General features: G+C 38.6%; 1 protein-coding gene across 3 annotated transcripts in view; it reads right to left on the minus strand.

Annotated features, from left to right (window-relative positions):
- Positions 1-3,878: 3,878 nt before the first annotated feature.
- The window catches only part of BRD10 (bromodomain containing 10), a 55,673-nt gene continuing 37,829 nt past the window's right edge, over positions 3,879-21,722 (minus strand). For all 3 annotated transcript variants that reach the window (XM_074812555.1, XM_074812556.1, XM_074812557.1), the window contains 3 exons: positions 14,244-14,359; positions 10,459-10,646; positions 3,879-8,251 (listed from right to left, as the gene is read on the minus strand). In XM_074812555.1, the coding sequence (XP_074668656.1) occupies positions 4,608-8,251; positions 10,459-10,646; positions 14,244-14,359 (3,948 nt within the window). In that variant the 3' untranslated portion in view covers positions 3,879-4,607. The remainder of the gene's footprint in view (positions 8,252-10,458; positions 10,647-14,243; positions 14,360-21,722) is intronic.

The following is a 21,722-nucleotide window of genomic DNA, read 5'->3' on the forward strand; positions in this document are numbered from 1 at the left end:
CTATGTATGCACCAAAACAAATAGAATTTGAGAAGCACAGACTGCGCATGATGCCTAATTAGCCCAATGAGTCTAAGTGCCCACCTGAAGGAGGGGCAAGGAATTATAAAAGGACACGAGCCAAAGCCCTGGGTGGTGCCCCTCTGGAACTGGATCCCTAGGCTGGCTGGACCAATGCTGGAACCAGGACTGGTGAAATCTTTCTTTTTTGTCTTTCTTTCTCTCCTTTTCTCTTTCATTCTTTATCCCTGCGTATAAGGCAAGGCTTGTCAGGCCATGTTTAAGGCTTATTGAGGCATGTTACAAGATTTGCTGCTAGTAGGTGTATGTTGTAAGGTTTGAGATTTGTCTGTGTATGTTATGAAATTTGTCGCTTGTTGCAGAGGTTGCAAGGCTTATTGACAAAGTTTCATGCCAATATCTGTTGTGATTGAATAAAAAATGAGTTTTGTGAATTGAAGAATCCCTTGTGTCGTTTCACCTTAATCCTGATGTGGGAATTGGTGAATCTGAGTCACTGTCCCGAGAAACTGGGACATGACACACAGGACACCGTGGATGGTAATAGTTTACATGTGTTCAGCAATAGTTCACATGTGTTCAAGAATTCTAGAAAGGATTGGTCAATTTCATCAAAAATACACTGAGGGCTATTAAACTGAAAAAAAATCACAGCCGTCTGAGGAAGAGTCTGGCTCACAGATCGTGAATACTGGAAGAGTATTCAGGCCTGTTATGCTCTTTTGGACTGCTACTGTTGACTGCTCCAGAGACATGATGCTAGGATAGATGGAGCTTCAATCTGATACAGCATTACTAATCTTGAGTCAGTAAACTCACTTCAGGTGCAGCTTACAGAGAACAGGCTACATGAATTTACCTCTTTGTGAGCACCTCCTGCAGTTCTTTTTAAAGGAAACAGCCTCATCAGAACATTTATTTTAATAGAAATGATTAAAGACAATTTGAGCTACTAAAATTCTGTACTACTACAAAATACAAGAAAAAACAACTATGAAACAAACTCTGTGATGAGGCTATGGACTCCCTTCAAATGTCAGCTTTTAGTAGTCTTCTGACCTACATACACGAGACATTTTAAATAAGTTTCTCTTATTTATGAAATTTTGCTTCACTTTTCACATTGTACTCTGCTATGTCACACAGTGAAATCGGAGTGGGTTTGAATGACTTGACAGGAACACACTTGGTTTGAACAGGTGCTTTTGACTCCTAATACTTCTGAAGTTTAATTGCTTCTAGTATGGTAGAGGCAGAATCCCTGGAAGAAAATGGCAGCACACACACATGGGTTTGCACAGTGAGGCAAAATGAGTGTAATTTTCTACTCAAAGTAAAGCAAAATTATTTTCCAGAATATGTCCATTTAGGTAAATACCAAAGATACCATCCAGAATGTTGAAAGTCGTTAATAAACCCAAAGTTTTGTATATAATATAGTGTCTGAATATCTATATATAATATCTGAAAGGGTCTAAAAACAAGGCATTTTACAAGCTTTGAAAAGTTGAACATGTTTTCTTCAAAGATAGATTTATATATATTTGTTTGTATGTGTAATTAAATGTCTTTTTAACTTGAAGTAAAGATGCAGGTAGTTCTGCTTTTTCATTGCATCTATGAATATAACCTACTTTTTGACAGTCCTTTTTGTGCTATAGGTAGCACGATATATTTGGTACAGAGAACAAAAGATATGTAGCAAATTGTCAATGGCTATTTACTTTCACTTGAAAGAAAGTCTTACTCCAACTGACATTTATATTATCAGTGACAAAATAGGAATTTTATTAACAAAATCCCTAAAATTTGTTCGTACAAAATAATGAATCATGCAAACCCATTACATAGCAGTCTCAAGCCTTTCTCCAATAGGATTTGGGATTTGCACATGTGTCCACCAGAGAATAAAAGTCCATGAAAATTCTAATCGAACTGAATCAAACTTTGCATGTTGCAAAGTTTATGCCTGCCAAATTTTAAAATATTTATAAAACAATTATAAAATATCATACTAATTCGTAAAATTTATAAGAAATCATTCCGGTAAGTAGCTTGAGTTCTATTCTATTAGAATTAATTATAGCAGAAATCTTTACTATTTTGCACACAGAAAAATGTCACGCAAGACTTTTTTCTTCATCCAGGCTACCTGCAATAGTAGAACCTAGTCTTAAGCTTTCCAAACAATGTAGATACTCACTCTGCAACAAACAAAAATAAAAATTAAAAAGGAAAGACAGCCATTGAGAAAGAAGAGAAAAACCCAAGAAAGTCAGTCCCAAGGTTCCACCAGTGAAATGGAAATAAAATGAGTTGCTGTTATATATGGTTTTAGAGTACATACAATGTCCATGAAGAAACTGCCGTTCTCTGCCATCTTCCTCTGTTTGAAAAGTCACCTGCAGCATTCAACTGCAAAATGCAGGCAGATTTTAAAAGCCTTAGTATTGTAAACTCTGGCAGGCAGACATGACTTACTACTAAATGTCTTCAAAATCAATTACATAACACCTTCAGTGAAAAGTAGGAAAAGTGTACTAGGTAGCTTTTTCTAAAATAAAAACAAACCTCCTCTCACCCCAAAACTGACAGCTTCCATCTTTTCTAGCCCAGAGATAAGATGGAGGTTGCTGATCCAGAAAGAGGCAATTTCCCAATTCAGATTTTTTAGTTAGGGCAGAAAGGGAAGGTACCTATGGAAGGCACAAACCTTTCTTCCCCCCGCTTTCCCAGAACTCTAGCTAACTAGTTACCAGACTGTTTTTCAGAACAATATGAAGGGCAGCCAACACAGAGGGAGTAAGCTGTGGTCTTATTCTGCAACCCAAGTTCCAAACTGCCAAACTGTGCGTAGCAAATAGAGAAGGAGAAAAATCAACAGGATGAGGAACAAAAGCTTAGGCTTCATCTTGATGAAAATCAGTCTAAGACTGCTCCTAAATATAGATCTGTAAGCTTTTATCCCCCTTTGAAGTCATAGATATTAAAAAGGCAAATAATATTCATGAATTCTTCTGAGATCTTCCCTTCTAGTTTCTAAAAAAAACCCCCAAAAAACGGCAGACATACAAAAGTTTTAACCTAAGACTGGATCTTCCAAGCAACTAACAGAGATTATGATTTCATATTTTAAACCCCCGCTTCTAAAATCATCACCTTTCATAAAATATGAGCTGCTAGGTAGGCACCCTTTCTTTATGTGTTAAGTCTCAAAAGATACCAAAAACTCAGCTGGTTCTATGAACACTGCAGCAGGCACCTGTGAACTCAGCTGATAATCCAAGGGTTTTATGAGATCAAAAGATGAACCTAAGCCAACATATATTGAATACACTGCATAAAAAAGGAAGATTTATATAATATGTGTATTATTCCCACTCAAAGCACTAATAAGGCCTCCTTTAATATTGTGAGATGTTTTAGCACTATCCTTCCAGATAGACCATTTAAAAGCTAAAGAAAAAAATACAGATCTAGGAAGCATGACTGGTGAAAAAAATGGGTAACTTGTTATAGCTAGACAGAAGATTAAAGAGTGACCTTGTTACAGTTATCAGATATGTAAAAATGCATACAAGGCTATAAAAGAGAGAATAATGAACTGTTCCAACAGATCTATGGCTTTATGACAAAACATGGTGGTCCTGACCAGCAACCAGTGTGACTTAGACTGGTGCCTGGGAAACCCATTTCTAGCCTTACCACATCACTGGAGATTTTAGGCAATATAACAAAAGATTTATTAAGAATGGATGAAGTATGGGTTATCCCACCCTGTACTAGGATGATCAACAAGATGGCCTTCCTTCCAACTCCTATCAAATCATGTGAAATGTAAACCACAAAGAAAAGCAGAAGATATTAAATATTTTCATTCTACTATATTCCAAAAGCTGAGATGCATTAAGTAGGAAGACGTATATATATGTATTGTGACACGGTGTAACAGATATACATATTTTTAAACTACTGGCAAGACAAAGCAGTACAGCAACTTGATTTATTATATGCAGATTCTTCTGCATTGTTGCTAAACAGTACACTGGTCCAAAGTTACTAAAATACTTAAAAAACTATACATTATGTAAACAAAACATAAATAAGACAGCATAATTCTTTGTACATATAGTTTAGTACAGATTGTTAGGAATTCATCAATATGTACAATTCGATACCATAGATTGCATTTTTACAATGCATAAATATTTTTTATTTTACAGAAACAAATCAAAAATAAATTTGACAAATAAAAAGGAGATATATACTGTCATAAACACACTGGCAAACAGTCCATACTCTAAGATGGAACATGTGCAAAAGGCTAGATTTCTCCAAACTAAAATGTTTAATGAATTCATTGGTAATTTCTAACCTTTTTACTAAAGAATTCTCTGAAAACCTCTGACGAACTAAATAATTTTTTCTTCCTCCTAAGCCCCACAGGTAAACAGGAAAGAACTGCAATCTTAAGTAGTTTTGAGTAAATCAACTGTTTCAAACAACGTAAGAAATTATTCAATAGTTACAACTTCTAAAGTCAGAAGAATGCCCCAAAATTTCAAAGTGGCTCAGTTGTGGTAAATTCAGGATGCAGCTTTGTCAGGTTTGTCAAGGCAAGATGACTGAGATGCAGGGAAGACAGTGGCAGGATTTTTGCTTGTGGACACAACAACAGGAGGCAGTGATGAAGACAGGGAAGAAACTTTTGATGCTGGAGTATTTATAGCATTCAGAATGGCTCCCTCTGGACTGACTAACAGTTTTTTCACAGAAGTGTCTAAGTGAAACACTGAAGTGTTGCTTGGTAAATGAGAGTTCAGAAGATGAACAGCAGAAACCACAGATGATGTAGTTACAACATTAACAGGAGATTTTATCACTGAAGACACAGATAGTGTTGCTGCAGACAGTGGAGTACATGAGCTAGCTGGAGCACTAAAGATCTGCTGTGTTGCATGTACGATGGGTAAAGCATCTGCAGAACCAAAAGAGTTCACAGTTTTTGTAGAGCTTTTCAAAGGATGTTTTGATAATTGCCAGTTTAATGAATTACTTGGTGCTAGCACGATTTTTGAGGTTATGGGATTAACAGTTGGTACACCTTGAGCCTCCTGACCATGGTTAATAATTGAAGGAGGAGTCTGTTTTGTATTACAAGAGAGAAGAAGAACATGGCTGCCAGCTCCAAGGCCTTGTGGCGGAACAACAAAACAAGTACCATTAATCATTATCTGAGTTCCAGGTGCCAAAGGCATACAGGTGTTAATGACTATTTTTTGTTGTATGCAAGGTTCATTCAACTGACCTCCTGCCTTGCTTGTTAAAGTTGGTGAAGCTGCAAACGTCTGAATGGTAGAAGCACAAGTGTAAGCATGACTTTGTTTCTCTGTACCAGGAGGCACCTGCTGGCCTCGTAGGGAAGAAGAACTGGGAAAACTAATGACTTTACCTGTACTTGGTGATGAAGGGGGCAACACACTCTGAGGTTTGTGAATACCTGCATTACTTGGCATAGCAGCTGAAACTGCTGGTGATTGAAACTGAAGCAGTGCAGGCAACTGGCTTTTTGGTACTGGAGGAGGAGCTGGAACTGCTGACAACTGAGGAACTGTATGTAACACTTTTTTGGGGGTGGCTGAAGATCCAGAGAAGCTAATGACTGGAAACTGCAAAGCAGACGCTAAGTTTTGAGGCGATACTGTCGGTTGTGTTGTTGAAATCAGCACAGATGAAGCAAGATGTCCTGTTTTTACGGTTGATATTCCCACAGTATTTCCAATATTTGATGTCCACAGTCGATTACTCAGAATTGGCCTTATTCTTGAGGGATCATTTCCACTAATCAAGACAGTGGGCTGTGTCCCAGAAGTCGTCCCACTTGATGTTACTGAAACAGATTCTACACATGCATTTGCTGTTGTTACTGTAAAGGCATTTTCAACTTTTGTTGTAAGACATACAGAGTCGTTAACTGACATGGCACTTTGACTCACAAAACATGGAACAGGAACCAAAGTACTACTACCTGTCAAAGATAGTGCCAAGCCCATGCTCTTTTTGTCTTCTTTAGAAATGGCAGGGTGTGATATATTAACTGGTGGAGCCTGTTGTGCATTGCCTTTAGTATTTACAATTGTCTGACCTATATTTAGTCCAATTTTCACATCCTTTACTTGAGCAATAGTTGGTGATGAATTTATTCTTATTGGTGCTCCTACTGTAGATGGGATCAGAACCAACTGTGGTTGCTCTGTGGCACTAACAAAGGTTTTGCTCATGGAAGACGGAAGTTTATGTTTCAATGACTCTGCAACTAGATTGGTGGTTGATGGGCCATTGGCAATTTGTGTGTTAATGAAAACCAACTTCTGAGCATTAACACCAGTGGATGATGGAGAGGGTATAATACTGACTCCTGGTGTCCCACAGGGTGATAAAATAGGTGGACTTGTGACTAATGTAAGTTTCTGGACTGGAGTACCACTGATTAAATCTCCATTTGTTGCTGAATTAGACTCAGATCGTATAACAGGATTTGTTTTAGTTTTAATATCACCTTGTTGCTGCACAGAAGAATTTGGGGTTATGACAGTGTTATTTTGTCCAATGCCAGTCACACTAACAGGACTGTTTGGAGTTCCTGACATCAAATTGCTAGCTAATGAAATGGAAGATAAAGGAGGAGAGGACACATAGCAGGAGTTCTCTATTACTTGACCCAAAATGCCCCCAACAGCAGGCTGCTGTAACGTGAATTTGATATTTTTCTCCATTGCCTGTGTAAAATCAGTTGGGAAACCTGGAATGTTAACAGAAGAAGCTGTTGAGGGGGCAAATCCAGAAAGAGACAATTGTCCAATGTGTGGGAAACCAGACGTGCCTGTTGCTACAGATGGAAGAGTAGAGCATGATAATGCTGTGGTTTTTGGCACAAGAAAGGCCTGAAGTTGAGGTGCATAAGTGAGAACTGAACCAGAAGATAAACTACTAGGTGAAATCTGGTCTGGGTTTGTTCGCACTTTAACAATTCCTGTGTTTCCACCTCGTGTTGTGACCAGAATAGATTGTGATTCTCTTACACACACTGTCTTCAGCTCTTGCCTAGTTTCAAAGGAGTCAGTTGTCTGCTGCGATGCAAGGCTATGACAGGCAGAAACAGTGTTTGTAGACCCACTTAATGCTGTTGCTGATATCAAAGACTGGCTAGCTGTGGAAAGAGTAGGTAGAGTCAAAGACACAGGCAATGTGGCAGTTGAAATTGTAGTCTTGATTCTGTCAGTTTCAGTTTGGCTCACCTGAAATGTTGATGAGGATAAGTTACCTGCTGAAGTTACAGCAGGCAATGGTTGTGTAGTGTTCATGGGACCAGTCACTTGAGACAAGTGAGTAATATTCTTGTTAAAAATTGTACTAGGTGACTGAGTGGTAGCATTTACAGAGCCTGTTACCAGAACAGGTGTTAAAGAAACACTGACATTTGATACTTCTGGTAAAGTTGTACAGTGCAGCTCAGATGATTTTTGTTGTAGTGACTGAATGTCCTTGGATGCAATTTTTCCTTCCTTCTGCTGAATAAGAAAATTCTTAGGTAAAATAACAACTTGTTGCATGACTTTTTCTCCAGTTTTAGGGTCAATCACAGGTTGTATTTGAATTTTCACAGAGCTGTTGTGAAGGTCTATTGGTACACATTGGCCATTTGGCATTTTGTATACCATTTGTAAAGGAGTCTTTGAACTGGTCTGGCAGGGCAATGCTGGTTTTATCAGTGATGATTCCAAAAGTGATAAAACCGGCTTTTCAGAAGTAGATACAGTTATGCCAGGAGGAGGTGACAGTTGATTTGTTAAGGTCACTTTGTTACCAGTATTCTTGGCAAGCAAGGCCTGGATTGGTTTGGTCCCTTTCAGGAAGTTTGATACCGATGTTGGAGGAGCTGTCAAGGAAAATGATTCAAGAGTTGACCCTTCAAATTGTTTCAGCACAGTCAAACAGCTATCTGGCTGCAGGCTACTTTCTGAACTGTGGACTACAGCCTCATTAGTGCTCAGTTTAGCTTTCTTCCTTGGTGAAAGCTCATTAGTGCTTTGATCCAGACAACTATTTTGCTTGGACTGTCGTTTAACACATTTGGGCAGTGTCTTCTGTATTTCTTTTGAGGTTGATTCTTTTTTCAGAATTCTGTTTTTTCCTGCAGGTAAATTCATCTCTAATAGTTTCATTTCATCTGCAAGGATATTAAAACAGAAACTGTCTTTTACACGTTTGCAATTGATACCTCTATATAACAATTTTACAGTGTCTAGCTAAAGGCAAAATGCTAGTTTGCAAGTGTAAAGATACATGGAAGGAGAGTATCTGCTTCTTTAAGGGCATCTGGTCAAGGACCTTTTACAATGCAAAAAGAGGGTAATAAGGAAAGGAGGAAGTCATAAACAAGAACATACAGAGACACAAACCTGACCAGCATGGGAGACAGTGAGGAAAACCAAACCTGGTCATTCGCACTAATTGATGAAGGAATGTGAGGGTGTGAGAATGTTTATTCCAGAAAGGTTATCTTGAGGGGAAAAAGGGAGAAGCTGGAAGAAAAATATACAGACAGATACCTAACAAATCAAACGTGGAGACAATGACAAGAAACAACCTCACCAATCACACCAATTGATGGGCTATCAAGAAACTGCAGGTGCCCCTTCCAGGAAGATCAACCTGGACTTTGCAACTGATATGACTGTAAACCAGGGGAGATCCTGGACACTGGGCTGCGAGGGGTGAGGGAATCAGTGGAGCTGTATAAACCCATGAAGGGATGTGCAGAAGAAGGGGAGACTGCAAGGACAGAGCAGGAGGTCACAGCCTGTGTGCCTGGTGCTGGCTGCTGGGGGGTGAGTGTCTGTATCTTCCCCAAATCCAGTGTGCATGGGAGCAGTGTGTGTGTATGCACTGGCAAACTTCAAGCTGGACTAGCCAGTGAGCAGGGGAGCCTGGGGTCTGGGCTGGCATATCAGGCTGACTTGTGAGTGTGGAGTGCCTCTGGGACAAGGGTGTGAGTGCCACATGTTTCATACTGAGCACTGAGCTGGACCAGCCAGTGAGCAGGGAACACATGAAGTGGGTAAGAGGGCCCAGGATGCAGGCAGGGGTGACAGGTAGACAGAGAGGCTGTGCGTTGAGGTCCTGGCAAGGTTTTAGCAGTGTGGGGCTGCAGGGCCTGTGTGAGGAAAGGCCAGGAACTGCCCTGTGACAGACACAGCCGGTTTCAAAACAGATCCAGTGCAGGACGTGGCTGAGACCATCAGCCAAGCTAGTGATGCCTTATGGAAAATGCTGCACAAGAAGAGTGTGATAGAGAGGAGTGAGGAAAAAATGTTGGAGAAACAACCCTGTAGATACAAAGGTCAGTGAAGAAGGAGGGGAAGAGGTGCTCCAGGTACTGGAATGGATTGCATACTGGAATGCAACCTGTGAGGACCATGGTGAAGCAGGCTGACCCCCTCCCATGGAGGACCATGCTACCAGGGAGAAGTTATCTACACTGCAGCATGTTGAGGACCCCATTCCACAGCAGGTGAACATGCCCTGAAGGAAGCTGCAGCCCATGGAAAACTCACACTGGAGCAGGTTCCTACAGGAACTGTGGCTTACAGGGGACCCACACAGGAGCAGTCTTATCCTGAAGGACTCAAGCCTGTGGAGAGGAGCCACACTGGAGCAGTTTGTGAAGGACTGTATCACATGAGAGGGACTCCACACTGGAGCAGGGCAAAAGTGTAAGGAAGGAGCATCTGAGACCAAGTGTTATGAACTGACCTCAACTCCCAATCCCCATCCCCCTGTGCTACTTGACAGGGGAAGAGGTCGAAGAAATGGAAATGAAGTTGAGCCTGGGAAGAAGGTGAAGATGGGGCAGGGGGAGGTGTTTTAGTTTTTGTCTTTGTTTCTCACCATCCTACTCTATTTTTAGTTGGCAATAAATCAAATTAATTTTTCCCAAGTGAGTCTGTTTTGCCTGTGACAGTAACTGATGAGTGATCTCCCTGTCTGTATCTTGACCCATAAGCTTTCCCATCTTAATTTCTCTCCCTGTCCGGTTAACAAAGGGAATTGACAGAGTGGCAGGGTCAGCATGTGGCAGACAACCAATGTCAACCCACCCTAAACGTAAATTCTGAGCAGGCCTACTATGTCATCACAGAAATACTTAAGCACAAAAATGGCAAAAACTTGCATTAATCAGAATTTTCATCTTGTCATGCCTGCCCTCTTCTAGTCTACATGCGTTAGACATGCATAACAAACTATTTCAGTATCATCACAGTAGTAGTTAAAGTAAAAAGTAGAACAAACTCACATGGAAAAGTTAAGCTCCTGAATCAACTTGATTCAGCTCCTAAATCAAGTTCAAGCTATCAAATTCCAGTAAATGCTTACCATTGTCTGAGTGATCTTTTTTGGGAACTTCCACATGTTCTGCAGACTCTGAAGATTTACAGCATACCTCTGCAAAAGAGTCTTTGCCAGAATCAACTTCACTTTCATCATTACTCCACAATTCTCCAGCAAATTTATCATGGTCTGGATGTCTTTTAAAGTCATCATAGTCCTTCTTCAATCTAGACCTTGAAAATAACAAAACTAACTTTACTAAAGAACCACACTTTTTTTAACATATTTTTATTTGTGTTTGCTGCCACACAAGAAGTTGATGTAGAGTTAATTGCCTCTGCCCTTCAAAAAATTTCAGGGTAGCTCTGTCTGCAAGTCTCTAAAACCCAGAAAATGTGAAGTGACAGTAACATGCCTTCCCTCACCAAAACTGAATTCTATGTCAGTAAGTCCTGTAACAATAGGGAAAAAGTTTGAGTCAAATATCACCATCACTGTTTTACCGCATCCATCTTCTGTTTCTTTCTTCATCTTGCATTGTGACAGATTTACCTGTATGGACTTGAGTATTAACTGTAACAAGTCTATTCTTTCCTCTGAAGGCAACCCAACTAAAGAATTATGTAAATCTCGTTTTTCTTAAATGCATCATGCTTTTGGCCCAGCTATGGGACTGTAATGTAACTTTCTCCGAGTAAACTTTCTTATCTCTGAGCCATTAGAACAGCTGCCACTATCATTTCCATAGGCTCACACTCCACTAAAGAATGTGCATATGATGGAAATGCATAGCTGCTTTACTCATTTGAACACTGTCCAGAAACACATCCACTTACCTTGATACTCCTGAACTGCTGCATATTTCCATTGTCCCTTCTTCTAACCATTGTTTAGATGAGATCTAGGGGGTATTTTACTGTACACACACAGTGAACTACAGGATTCAGCTGGTGGTAACCAACACAATATTCAGGAAGATTATTTAGCAATTGAATAAATAGATTACAGCAATTAGCACCTTGTGTGGAACAGAATCTAATAGTCTGGATCTAATCCCTATGACACTAGGAGTAAGACTGTAAATTTACCCATTCTTGTGTGTTAAAGTAACAGTGACTGCAGCAATGACCTGATGCTCCCTGAGGGATGGAGAGGGAAGTCAAGCATGATGCCACATATGGTAGGGCATGAGCCTCACCAGCCAGGACACCTGAATGAGGGAGCAGGGCAGGCTTGGGTAACTGAGTTCAACTAAGAGCCCAGATTAATAGGCAAATTTCTGGTGCTGAGACAAGTCTGAGGTCAAGGTGGGAAGTCAGTTGACAAATTCAGTTCAGGATCAGGTCCAGTGATGGCTGCCAGGGTCAGGACCCAGTCAAGTGATTTCTGGGCAGGTCCACAGTGACAACACAGGTCCAAGGTCAGTCTGAGGGTCAGTCCAGGTTAGCAGGGCCCATGGCCAGGCACATGAACTGCTGTAGTTGAACTGGAAACTGGCATTCCTACGGCAGAGATTGAAGACTGCAGAATGACCTGAAATGGGGATCCTGGGCCCATGGGCAGGTGATGTGAATGGAGGCCCAGGTGATACCTAATAGTTTACTCACAGTTTTGACACTCTCACTGAGAAGACAACCATGAAGTCTGTATGAGGATGTGGATGATACTCCAACTCTGTCATTATGTTTTTGAGTTTGAAGTCTAGGTGTGAAAGAACACTAGGGAACCACTACTGTACTAAAGTTTCTGGATGGGAATTCCCTTTTTTCTTCTGAGGAACTTCTGCTGTAGGGCCAAGTGAACAAATGTGATCAGTGGATACAAATAACCTTTCCTTTTAAACCTTGCTGCTATTCAAATGCCATTCACCATCACACTCTGTCACAATTTTGAAAAAACTAGAAAGGGGAAGGAAAAAAAAAAAATAATTTTCATCATAAAGAGTGCTCCTACTAATTTAAAACAACAAAAAAGTAAGTAAGGAAGACTCTTATTTCATACTGAGGTCTTGCACTGAAGGAAGCTCTGCCCAGCCCTTGACAACCTAGAAGGCAAACACTGTCCTTCAATTAGTAGATGTTAGTAGCTGGCTGAGACACCTGATAGACACTGCAACTGCAGCTAGACTTGTGGTGGTGCTGCTGTTTACAGCAACATAAGCAATCTTTACTCAATTGCTTTTTCCCTTTCACATGACACCCTTCTTCATCACTGTCAGTGATGCTATACAGCTGCCTAGCAGATGCATAATGAACCAGAACAAGACATTGATCTAGCCTCCCCCAACCCATCTCTCTTTCCTCCCCATGATTCATAAAGATTGTTTTTCAGCTGGAGCTGTTCCCCGTATACTATGTGTCTGTCCAAACAGTTACATCATGGGAATAACTAGGCTAGCATTGCTGAATAAACTAGGAGAAATATGAGTTAATCTCAGAAATTATCCTCCACTTCAAGTGCATGCTTCTCTAGCTACCAGCACACGTACATCCAAGACCTCAGCTACCCAGCTCCTGACTAAAATTTACTGATATTAGGCACACCGCATATATAGTACTTCTATGCACTTTACATGACAGTTCTACTTCTGTATTCTATAACCACATTTAACAAACAAGAACTAATGCGGGACACCAAACTATTCCATAGCAGAATTTACATAAAAGATAAAACTGGAAACCCCACATACTGGAAACAGAAATGCTTTCTAACTGTATTAGCATCTGCCACATTTCCAAAAAGAGTCTGAATTGCTAGACAGGAAGAAATGAACAGCTAAGGAAAATGAACAGAAACTTGAATAGAAAGGAATAGAAAAAAAGCAAAACTTGTACTTCAGTCCACTATTTAAAGCAAAATATTCGACAACATCCTAAATTTCCAAATATGGATCTTAATTCACACATGATATCCATAAAATGAGCTACTAAGGAACCAACTCTTCGTTCTGTTTACTGTCTTTGCTGTTATGTTGTTGTTTTTTTAAACACAGTACCTTTTACACTTTTCAGAATTAGATCTGCACCACTTAGCTGGGTAATTTGCTTCCTTCACACTCAACATTTAAGCAGCTGCTTAACTTTACCTATCATCTGACACAGCATTCAAGCTTCTAATCATTACTCGCTTATTAAATGTCTAGGTGGCAGAACTAAGGCATGATTATAGCAACAGTTGTATGGCTAACAGACAACAATGGCACCAAGCTTCAAAACACAGTGATGATACAAAGGCAATATCCAATCTCTCCAGGATTTATAATCTGGGTAGCATCTTCATTGCTACTAATACTTGCCCTTACTAGACTTAAATCAGCCACCACTTCACTGGTATTTCTCTGACTCACCTCATTCCAGAAGCATTTCAAATTTACAGGGTTACAAAGACCTCAAAACAATGTTAAGAATGGCTTTGTGGAGAATTCATTAACAACCAATTTAGGTAGCTTTAGACAGTCAGCAGACTGACAAAGTATTTTAAGAAGCCCTGGTCTGGTTTTCCAGATACAGGTTTTCAGCACCTCTTAACCAAATAAACAGCAATATAAATCCTAGCTGAATTGTGATACAACTATTGATAGGCACACTTAAGGATTCTAGAGCATTTTAGAGGAAAAAAATATTAGCGGGTTAAACTCAACTTTTATTTAGAGACAGTAATCCTGGAACATAAAATAATTCTTCCAACTAAAGCATTGTCAGTGCCCCACTCCTCTCCTGAAAGTATTTTAATTGACTTGAGAAGCCAACTTATTTGTTAGTTTTTAAAAGGTAGATTTTGTTCTGTGTTCCATCCCATGCACTATTGTTAATAAAAGAGCAGCTAATTACCTGTTTCTTTGAAACGCTTTCATTAGCTTTGGTTCCCATGGTAACAGTTCATTAAGCAGTCGTATCAAGGTACCATGCAATTCCTTTACTGCTTGCTTCCGGTGGTACCATCTTCCCTGCAAACGTAAATACCATTTATTTATCATTGCATTAGACCTGAATCTTGTTATATTGTATTAGTACTACAGTAATCCTGGTACACTAATACAGTATATGAGGAAAATAACTGGCAGAAAATATTAGTAAGTTTCACAGTTACATCTACACTTAACCTACATTAAGACATGATACTTCTACTTTTTTTTTATACTACTGAAAGATAATGTCCTAGTTAAAAAAGCAATACTGCAAGGATGTTAATTTTTTACAGGTCAAACTTAAAACTGAAGTAGAATCCTATGAACACACCATATGTTTAAAATTACCTAAATTAGTAACCTGCATAGGTAGTAATCTGTTCAGGTCAGGGAGACCATGTACGTACAATTTTAATAGTTAGAGATAAAATTTCTATAGAAAATCTTACCATATTCTCACTTAACATAAGTGATACAATTTATATTATTATTATTATTTGCAAAAACAATTTACTATGATTTTCAGGGATAAAAAACGACACAGTTTTTGCATTACATTTTTCTATTTTATTCAGTTCTATATAAATGTTTTTTAAAAGATAAGTTTTGCAAATTGGTCATTTATGAAGTAACAGACTATGCAGCACGGACAAGTTTTCTGACATAAAAGCTTTAAGCTTTTAACTCAAATGTATAACTAAAAATGTTTTTCTTTTCCAAACTGTTATATGTAAACTTATGATCTCCCATGAAGAATTCATGTTTTAATAAATCTGGAGAGGCTAAATGAACATGAAAGATACTGGGAAATGACAATTAGCATGTATATACATATATGCAGCACAACCATGGTGGCCAGAATGATACAGAACACATCTCTTAACACTCTTAGACATACCTTAAGTATTTTTTCCCAAAACTTTATTCTCTAGTTTATTACATAAAAGACTGAAAAATGCATATATATGTAACAGCTACAAAAAGAGATGTGGTATACTCTAGTACTTCTGCCACTCTCTAATTCTGTGCATTTTATGTAAATGTGGATTTTCTCTCTTGACTTGTCAGAGAGAGTGTAAGACAGTAAAGATACTATGGTTCTGCAAGAAAAAGCAGCCAGGGAACGTATTTATTTCATACACATATTTAGCTTTTGATAGAGCTCATATCCTTCACAGCTTCCTGTGGTCCAGCACACCAAGAAATGTAGGGGAGTAAAAGACGGATAAAGCTTGACATGGCTGCTTTTCAGCAGTCTACAGTAGTAATTTTTCTATGGACTTTGGAATAATTCCTTTCTACACATTTCTCTCCAACGTACAGCAAGATCAGTCAGGCTGAATGCTTGTTTGAAGACCAGGTATGTATTTTTTACGGATAATCATTTACCTGTTACACAGCAACGTGAATAGCTGCTTCTTCATTCTTCAATTAGAATTACAAAAGCAAAGAATTTAAATCAGAAACTATGCCACATTACCACATAACGGTTAGTGTTGCACACACAGACAAGCCAAAAAACTGCATTCTAATTTCCTTCATTTGTGGCCAGTGATATTTGCATATGTAATGCACTGCAGCATAAAACCTGTCACTGAGCACTGCAACAGAAAACAGCCCTTTTGTATACTGTAGCCTACCAAGGCATTTGGTATCACCTCCTGATGTTAGCAGGCAACAGAATTGCTAAACATATGAAAGAATATTATGTGCACAGATTTATCTTTCTTGTAAGATATATAAAACATTTCAGTTTTGAAAGGATGAAGTTATATACTACACAGTATTGGTGGATTGTATCAAAATAAAAATCAAAATGGCAAAAATAAACAATGCCATTACTCTCAGGATATACAAATGCTGTACATGCATTTGATATAGCAAAGAATGGGATGTGTGAAAATGCAGTATTAGATACGAAAATTTACTACAGAGTAAAAACAACAATAAATTATTAATTTCTGAGACTCATTTATCTTTAAATAAGGCTAAGATCTCAGCTTAAATAGGAAAAAAGTGTATTTATGAGCCAGATAAATATCAACTGACCACTGAGTAAACTTTGAAGTGATAACTGTATCATGCATTGAATAGCCAGACACAAACAGAAGGGTTAGTCAAAAGCAGACTTCAAGACTTTACTGCCTTCATTAACACTTCAAAGTAGAACACATGCAAGTCACTTTTCTCCTTGCTTACAGAAATGAACAAAAAATAACCAATCCCCTGCTCCCCAAATTCTAGAGCTAGTTTTTAATAAAAAGAGCTAGTTTTTAAAAAAATAGTGTCCTCTGGATATAATCTCTGGAGAACTCCAAAATTGCTTCCAAATAATTTAAATGCAAACATTACAGCAACATAATTTTAAAAATGTAAATTAATTATTTCCCTGTATTCCAATTACTCATTTCTCTTACTGGTGTTGAGGAGCTGACAATAAACCTGTTAGTGGAAACATTCACAAATTTAAGCCATGAGAAGAATTTTCATTCCTCAGAAACAGTTAGGACAGAACAAATATGGGCCAAAAAAGACTGGGGGGAAAAAAAAAATCCTTATCTTTTCAATTATTGTGGTTCAGTTGGTTTTCTGTGCAAACACATAAGAATTCTGCAAAGTCCAGATGCTACACAAGTGATCTGCTATTTTTCCTTAAATACTAAAAAAGTGAAAAGGAAGGGATATAAAAAAGAGTCTATAACCATAAGACACATCACTACAAAATCTAGCATTACCTTTCCTATGCAATTTCATTCTCTAACAGTTTTGTATTTTTTCCAGGGGAAAAAAAAGGCAAATGAATAATTGATAAAGCTATGACTTAACTCCTTACTTCACCATCACACAGCTGCCTACCAACTTCTATAGATAATAAACTTGACTTTACAAACATCTGTGTTGCAAACTCTTCTCAGCAATACCAAATGATGTAATGCAGGAGAAGAGCTGCAAACTGAAGCTTAGGATGTTTAGGCTGAGCCTTAGAAGGTGTATTTTGATCAGAAACATATGGCATTAGAGCAGGTTACACAGAGAAGCTGTTGAATCTCCATTCTTTCTTTCTTGTCTTCAGGACTTGGCTAGTCAGGTCATGGATGCATGCACTGACAACAGACCTGCTTTGAGGTGGGGAGACCTTCAAATGTCCCTTTCAACCAATGACTGCAGGGTTCCTTACAACGACATAGACCTGATGCGTTAGGGTTTAACAAATAAATGGAATGCAACATCTAATGGCACAGAAGGAACTGACGACAGCAGAACAGCCATGACTGTTCCACTCAAAGTAATCAAAATATAGCTGTTCAGGAAATTCCACAAGGAGTGGTTTAGCAGAACGGCAGGGTTAGTACAAAGGAATAGCTACTACATCCCATAGTTCAGTCCTCTCATCAACAAGGGGTCTGTAGAAATGGAGATCTAAATGTACTGCCTTCCGTTGTTTATGAAATCCATCAGAATTTTATTAGTAGACATGAACTAAAATTACCCAGCTATATCAACCCAGGACAGTAATTTAGAGGTAAAAACAGTCTTTCTCCATCACTGAAGAGCTTTTCTTAATAGATGTGTAAAGAAACTGTTCCCCTTCAATTTACTTGAATTAATTCTAAGTTTCATAAGAGCCTGCATTCCTAACTGATTATTTAAATAGAAATATCCAGTACCTAACTTAGGCACGTACTGAGTTATGTTCACATATGGTAATTCACATTCCCAGCACCACTGCTTCTATACCTTGCATCTGACTTCTAGAATCATAGAATCGTTCAGATTAGTAAAGACCTTTAAGATCAAGTCCAACTGTTAAGCTAACACTGCCAAGTCCATCACTAAACCACGTCCCTAAGCGCCACATCTACACATCTTTTAAAAACCTCCAGGAATGGTGAGGCAACCACTTTCCTGGGCAGCCTGTTCCAATGCTTAACAACCCCTTCCATGAAGAAATTTTTCCTAATATCCAATCTAAACCTTCCCTGACATAACTTGAGGCCGTTTCCTTTTGTCTTATTGCTTGTTACCTGGGAGAAGAGACCAACACCCACCTCGCTACAACCTCCTTTCAGGTAGTTGTAGAGAGCAGTAAGGTCTCCCCTGAGCCCCCTTTTCTCCAGGCTAAACAACTCCAGTTTCCTCAGCCACTCCCCATAAGACCTGTTCTCTAGACCCTTCACCAGCTTTGTTGCTCTTCTCTGGACACACTCCACCACCTCAATGTCTGCCTTGCAGTGAGGGGCCCCAAACTGAACACAGGAATCGAGGTGCGGCCTCACCAGTGCCCAGTACAGGGGTAAGATCACTTCCCTGTCCCTGATGGCCACGCTATTGCTGATACAAGCCAGGATGCCACTGGCCTTCTTGGCCACCTGGGCACACTGCTGGCTCTTATTCAGCTGGCAGTTGACCAACACCCCCAGGTCCTTTTCCACTGGGCAGCTTTCCAGCCACTCTTCCCCAAGCCTGTAGAGTTGTGTGGGGTTGTTTTGACCCAAGTGCAGAACCCGGCATTTGGCCTTGTTGAAACTCATACAGTTGGCCTCGGTCCATCGCTCCAGCCTGTCCAGATCTCTCTGCAGAGCCTCCCTACCCTCAAGCACATCAACACTCCCACCCAACTTGGTGTTGTCTGCAAACTTTCTGAGGGTGCACTCGATCCCCTCATCCAAATCACTGATAAAGACATTAAACAGACCTTAGTTGCCATCTTGTTCCAGGTAGTAACAAACAAACAGTATTTTCTTCTGGAAACACAATGTAAGGTATTAGCAACAAAACAAAAGAGAAAAAAGGCCTAGACAGAGGACAAGTATAAAATGTGACTTTCAGCTTGTCAGGTAAATTTAAAAAATGCAACCAGAATAAAAATACATTTTAGATATGTGCTGAATGCTTCCATATAAACATGGAGAGACATCCAACACATTGTCAACTGAAAACTTACCTTTTAAGATAAGGTTTCTGACATCCAGAGCAGCCAGGAAATGCTCACTCCACTCTCCGTGATGCCCCAACATACTCTATTCTGGCATACTCATCATGGAACCCCAAAGCAGACTGGAGCCAGGATACGGATATATGAGGTAAGGACTGAACTTTATAGGGGAGTTTTTGTTTTGTTTTTAAATAAACACACACACAACCACAATATTATGCAGTTTTATAAGATTTTCTTTAATCTTTACTTTATATCCCAGGGACATAAGATAAAGAAAAGTAGAAATCTTATAAAACCATGCAATATTGTTGAAAGGGGTGGTGGTGGAGGGAGAAAACTTACCTTACCCTTAATAGGCCTGCTCCATTCTGCAGCGGGGTTCTGTGGTATGTGTGACATCACCAGTCTAGCGTTTTCTAGTGATGTCACACAGAGAGGGAGTTGGTGATCTGCAGCTGCTTTGGACATCAGATACCTAAAGAAAAGAGATCGATAACTTTTTCAATTCAGATATGGATTGATGTTGAAGTTCTTATTAACCAATTTATGGACCAAACACTAGAATTTCAGACACTTACTTCAACGGCAATTTCAACTGAATAAGAATGCATGATGAGATTATGTATTCATACTACACAAACTCATCTATAATTGAAAGTGTTTTCATTTTGAAAATGCTTAGAGTTATCTTCTACAATAAAAGTCAATGAAAGTTAGTATCTTATATTTTACCTTCAGCAACATCATTCTTAATATTAAAGATATCTGTCAACAACTTGAAGACTGGGACTGAATATAGTCAGGAAGAACGACCTGAGTGAATTTGTTTTATAATTTACTACATGACATCTCTTAGTTTCATCTTTGAGCATTTACTGGCAACTAATGAAAAGATTTATCAGTCCATCAGCCCTCAAACTTTTTTTTTTTTGAAAAAAGACTTCAGCTCACACTTGCATGACCTAGATATCTGATCACACCAAGTTATACCCTAAAATGGTATCTCATACTCTCTCACTAAACACTGCAAATGAAGTAAAAAAAAAAAAGCAACAAAATTCTTGCTACCGAGAGTGTCTTTATCTCATGATTTAGTTCACTATTATGAAATTACTTTTCATTCAGTCATTTAGCCACATCTTCTAATTTTCTTTAGGCAAAATTACTACACTATCATCACTGCTTTGATTAATCCACATTTATTTTAAAGATATAAAACACAAAAACACAGGAGAGAGTTTATCAGCATGATCTTACTATCATTTTGAATTTAACTCAGAACAGTAAAATTAGCCAGCACTGAACTGTCACATTTTACTCTTCATTAGAAGAACTTCAAGATATTAACTTACACTTCTGTAACTCTTGAAGAAACTGGATGTATGTAGTATCTTAAACTATTTACAAAAACCCTGTGTCTTAAGCTGCTATAGATTCTACTTAACTCCCCTTCATATAGCTGAATTTTGCACCTTCTTAACTCTGGGTATACAAGTATTTCTCTTCAGCTGAACATCTTAAAATCAGCTGTTTTGTTATAACTGTGTGCTGACAGGAATGCTTTGGATAATTTTTTCAAAATAATGTACTAACTGACCAAAATCCAAAGCACTGTGAAATGTTCTGAATATACAGTAGTATTTCTAAGACAAAAACGTTCCAGATTAAATGTATGAGTACATATCCATATCTTTGATGCAGAATCCACACTTTCACATTTGGAACTGTAGAAAGGTACATAATAAAAGAGGCTTAAGGAAAGCTTCTTAGGACACATTTATTGGAGGGTTAGCCACATAAGGAAAGGCATGGAAGATCATGGGAAGCCTAGACAAAATAGTTGTAAAAAAACCAGACAATATAGACAGAAAAAGAGATACTGGAGAAGCTAAGAAAAACTGAAGACTGGGTCAAAAATACTGAAAGCTAATGAGATAAGCAGAAGACAGAAATACCAGAGAAGGAAGAGTAATTACTGTGATGAAGATTTCAAAATCTGAAGCCTAAAATTGGCTTTATTCACTCATATTATACAACTAATAGCTGGTTGGATTTCCAAAAGCTCCATATGCTCAATCTCTCCTCAGAAGCACAGGAAACCGCATGAATGTAAATGTGTATATTTCAGACACAAAATTTAACATTTTGGGCTCCTATCAGTATTTTTAAAAGATGTAGGCAAGCCAGAGAGAAGCAATAACATACTATTTGGAAGTGACTAAAGTACAAATCAAGTTTTTGGGATAAAGAATGAAAAAAAGAGTATGTTAGATACATTAAAGATGAAGATGCATAGTAACACAGAACTTAATCTGAAATTAAAATAAAATGTTTCAGCTTCAAGCAGGTCTATTAAAATTCTGTTATCCTAAATATTTATTGGAATAAGGATCCCTTCATCTGCCATTTAAACCTTCAAATGTGTGTGCAAACACAGATTTCTCACACTATAATAGTACCATT

This window comes from Strix aluco, chromosome Z, assembly GCF_031877795.1.
Source record: "Strix aluco isolate bStrAlu1 chromosome Z, bStrAlu1.hap1, whole genome shotgun sequence".
NCBI classification, from domain to species: Eukaryota; Metazoa; Chordata; class Aves; order Strigiformes; family Strigidae; genus Strix; species Strix aluco.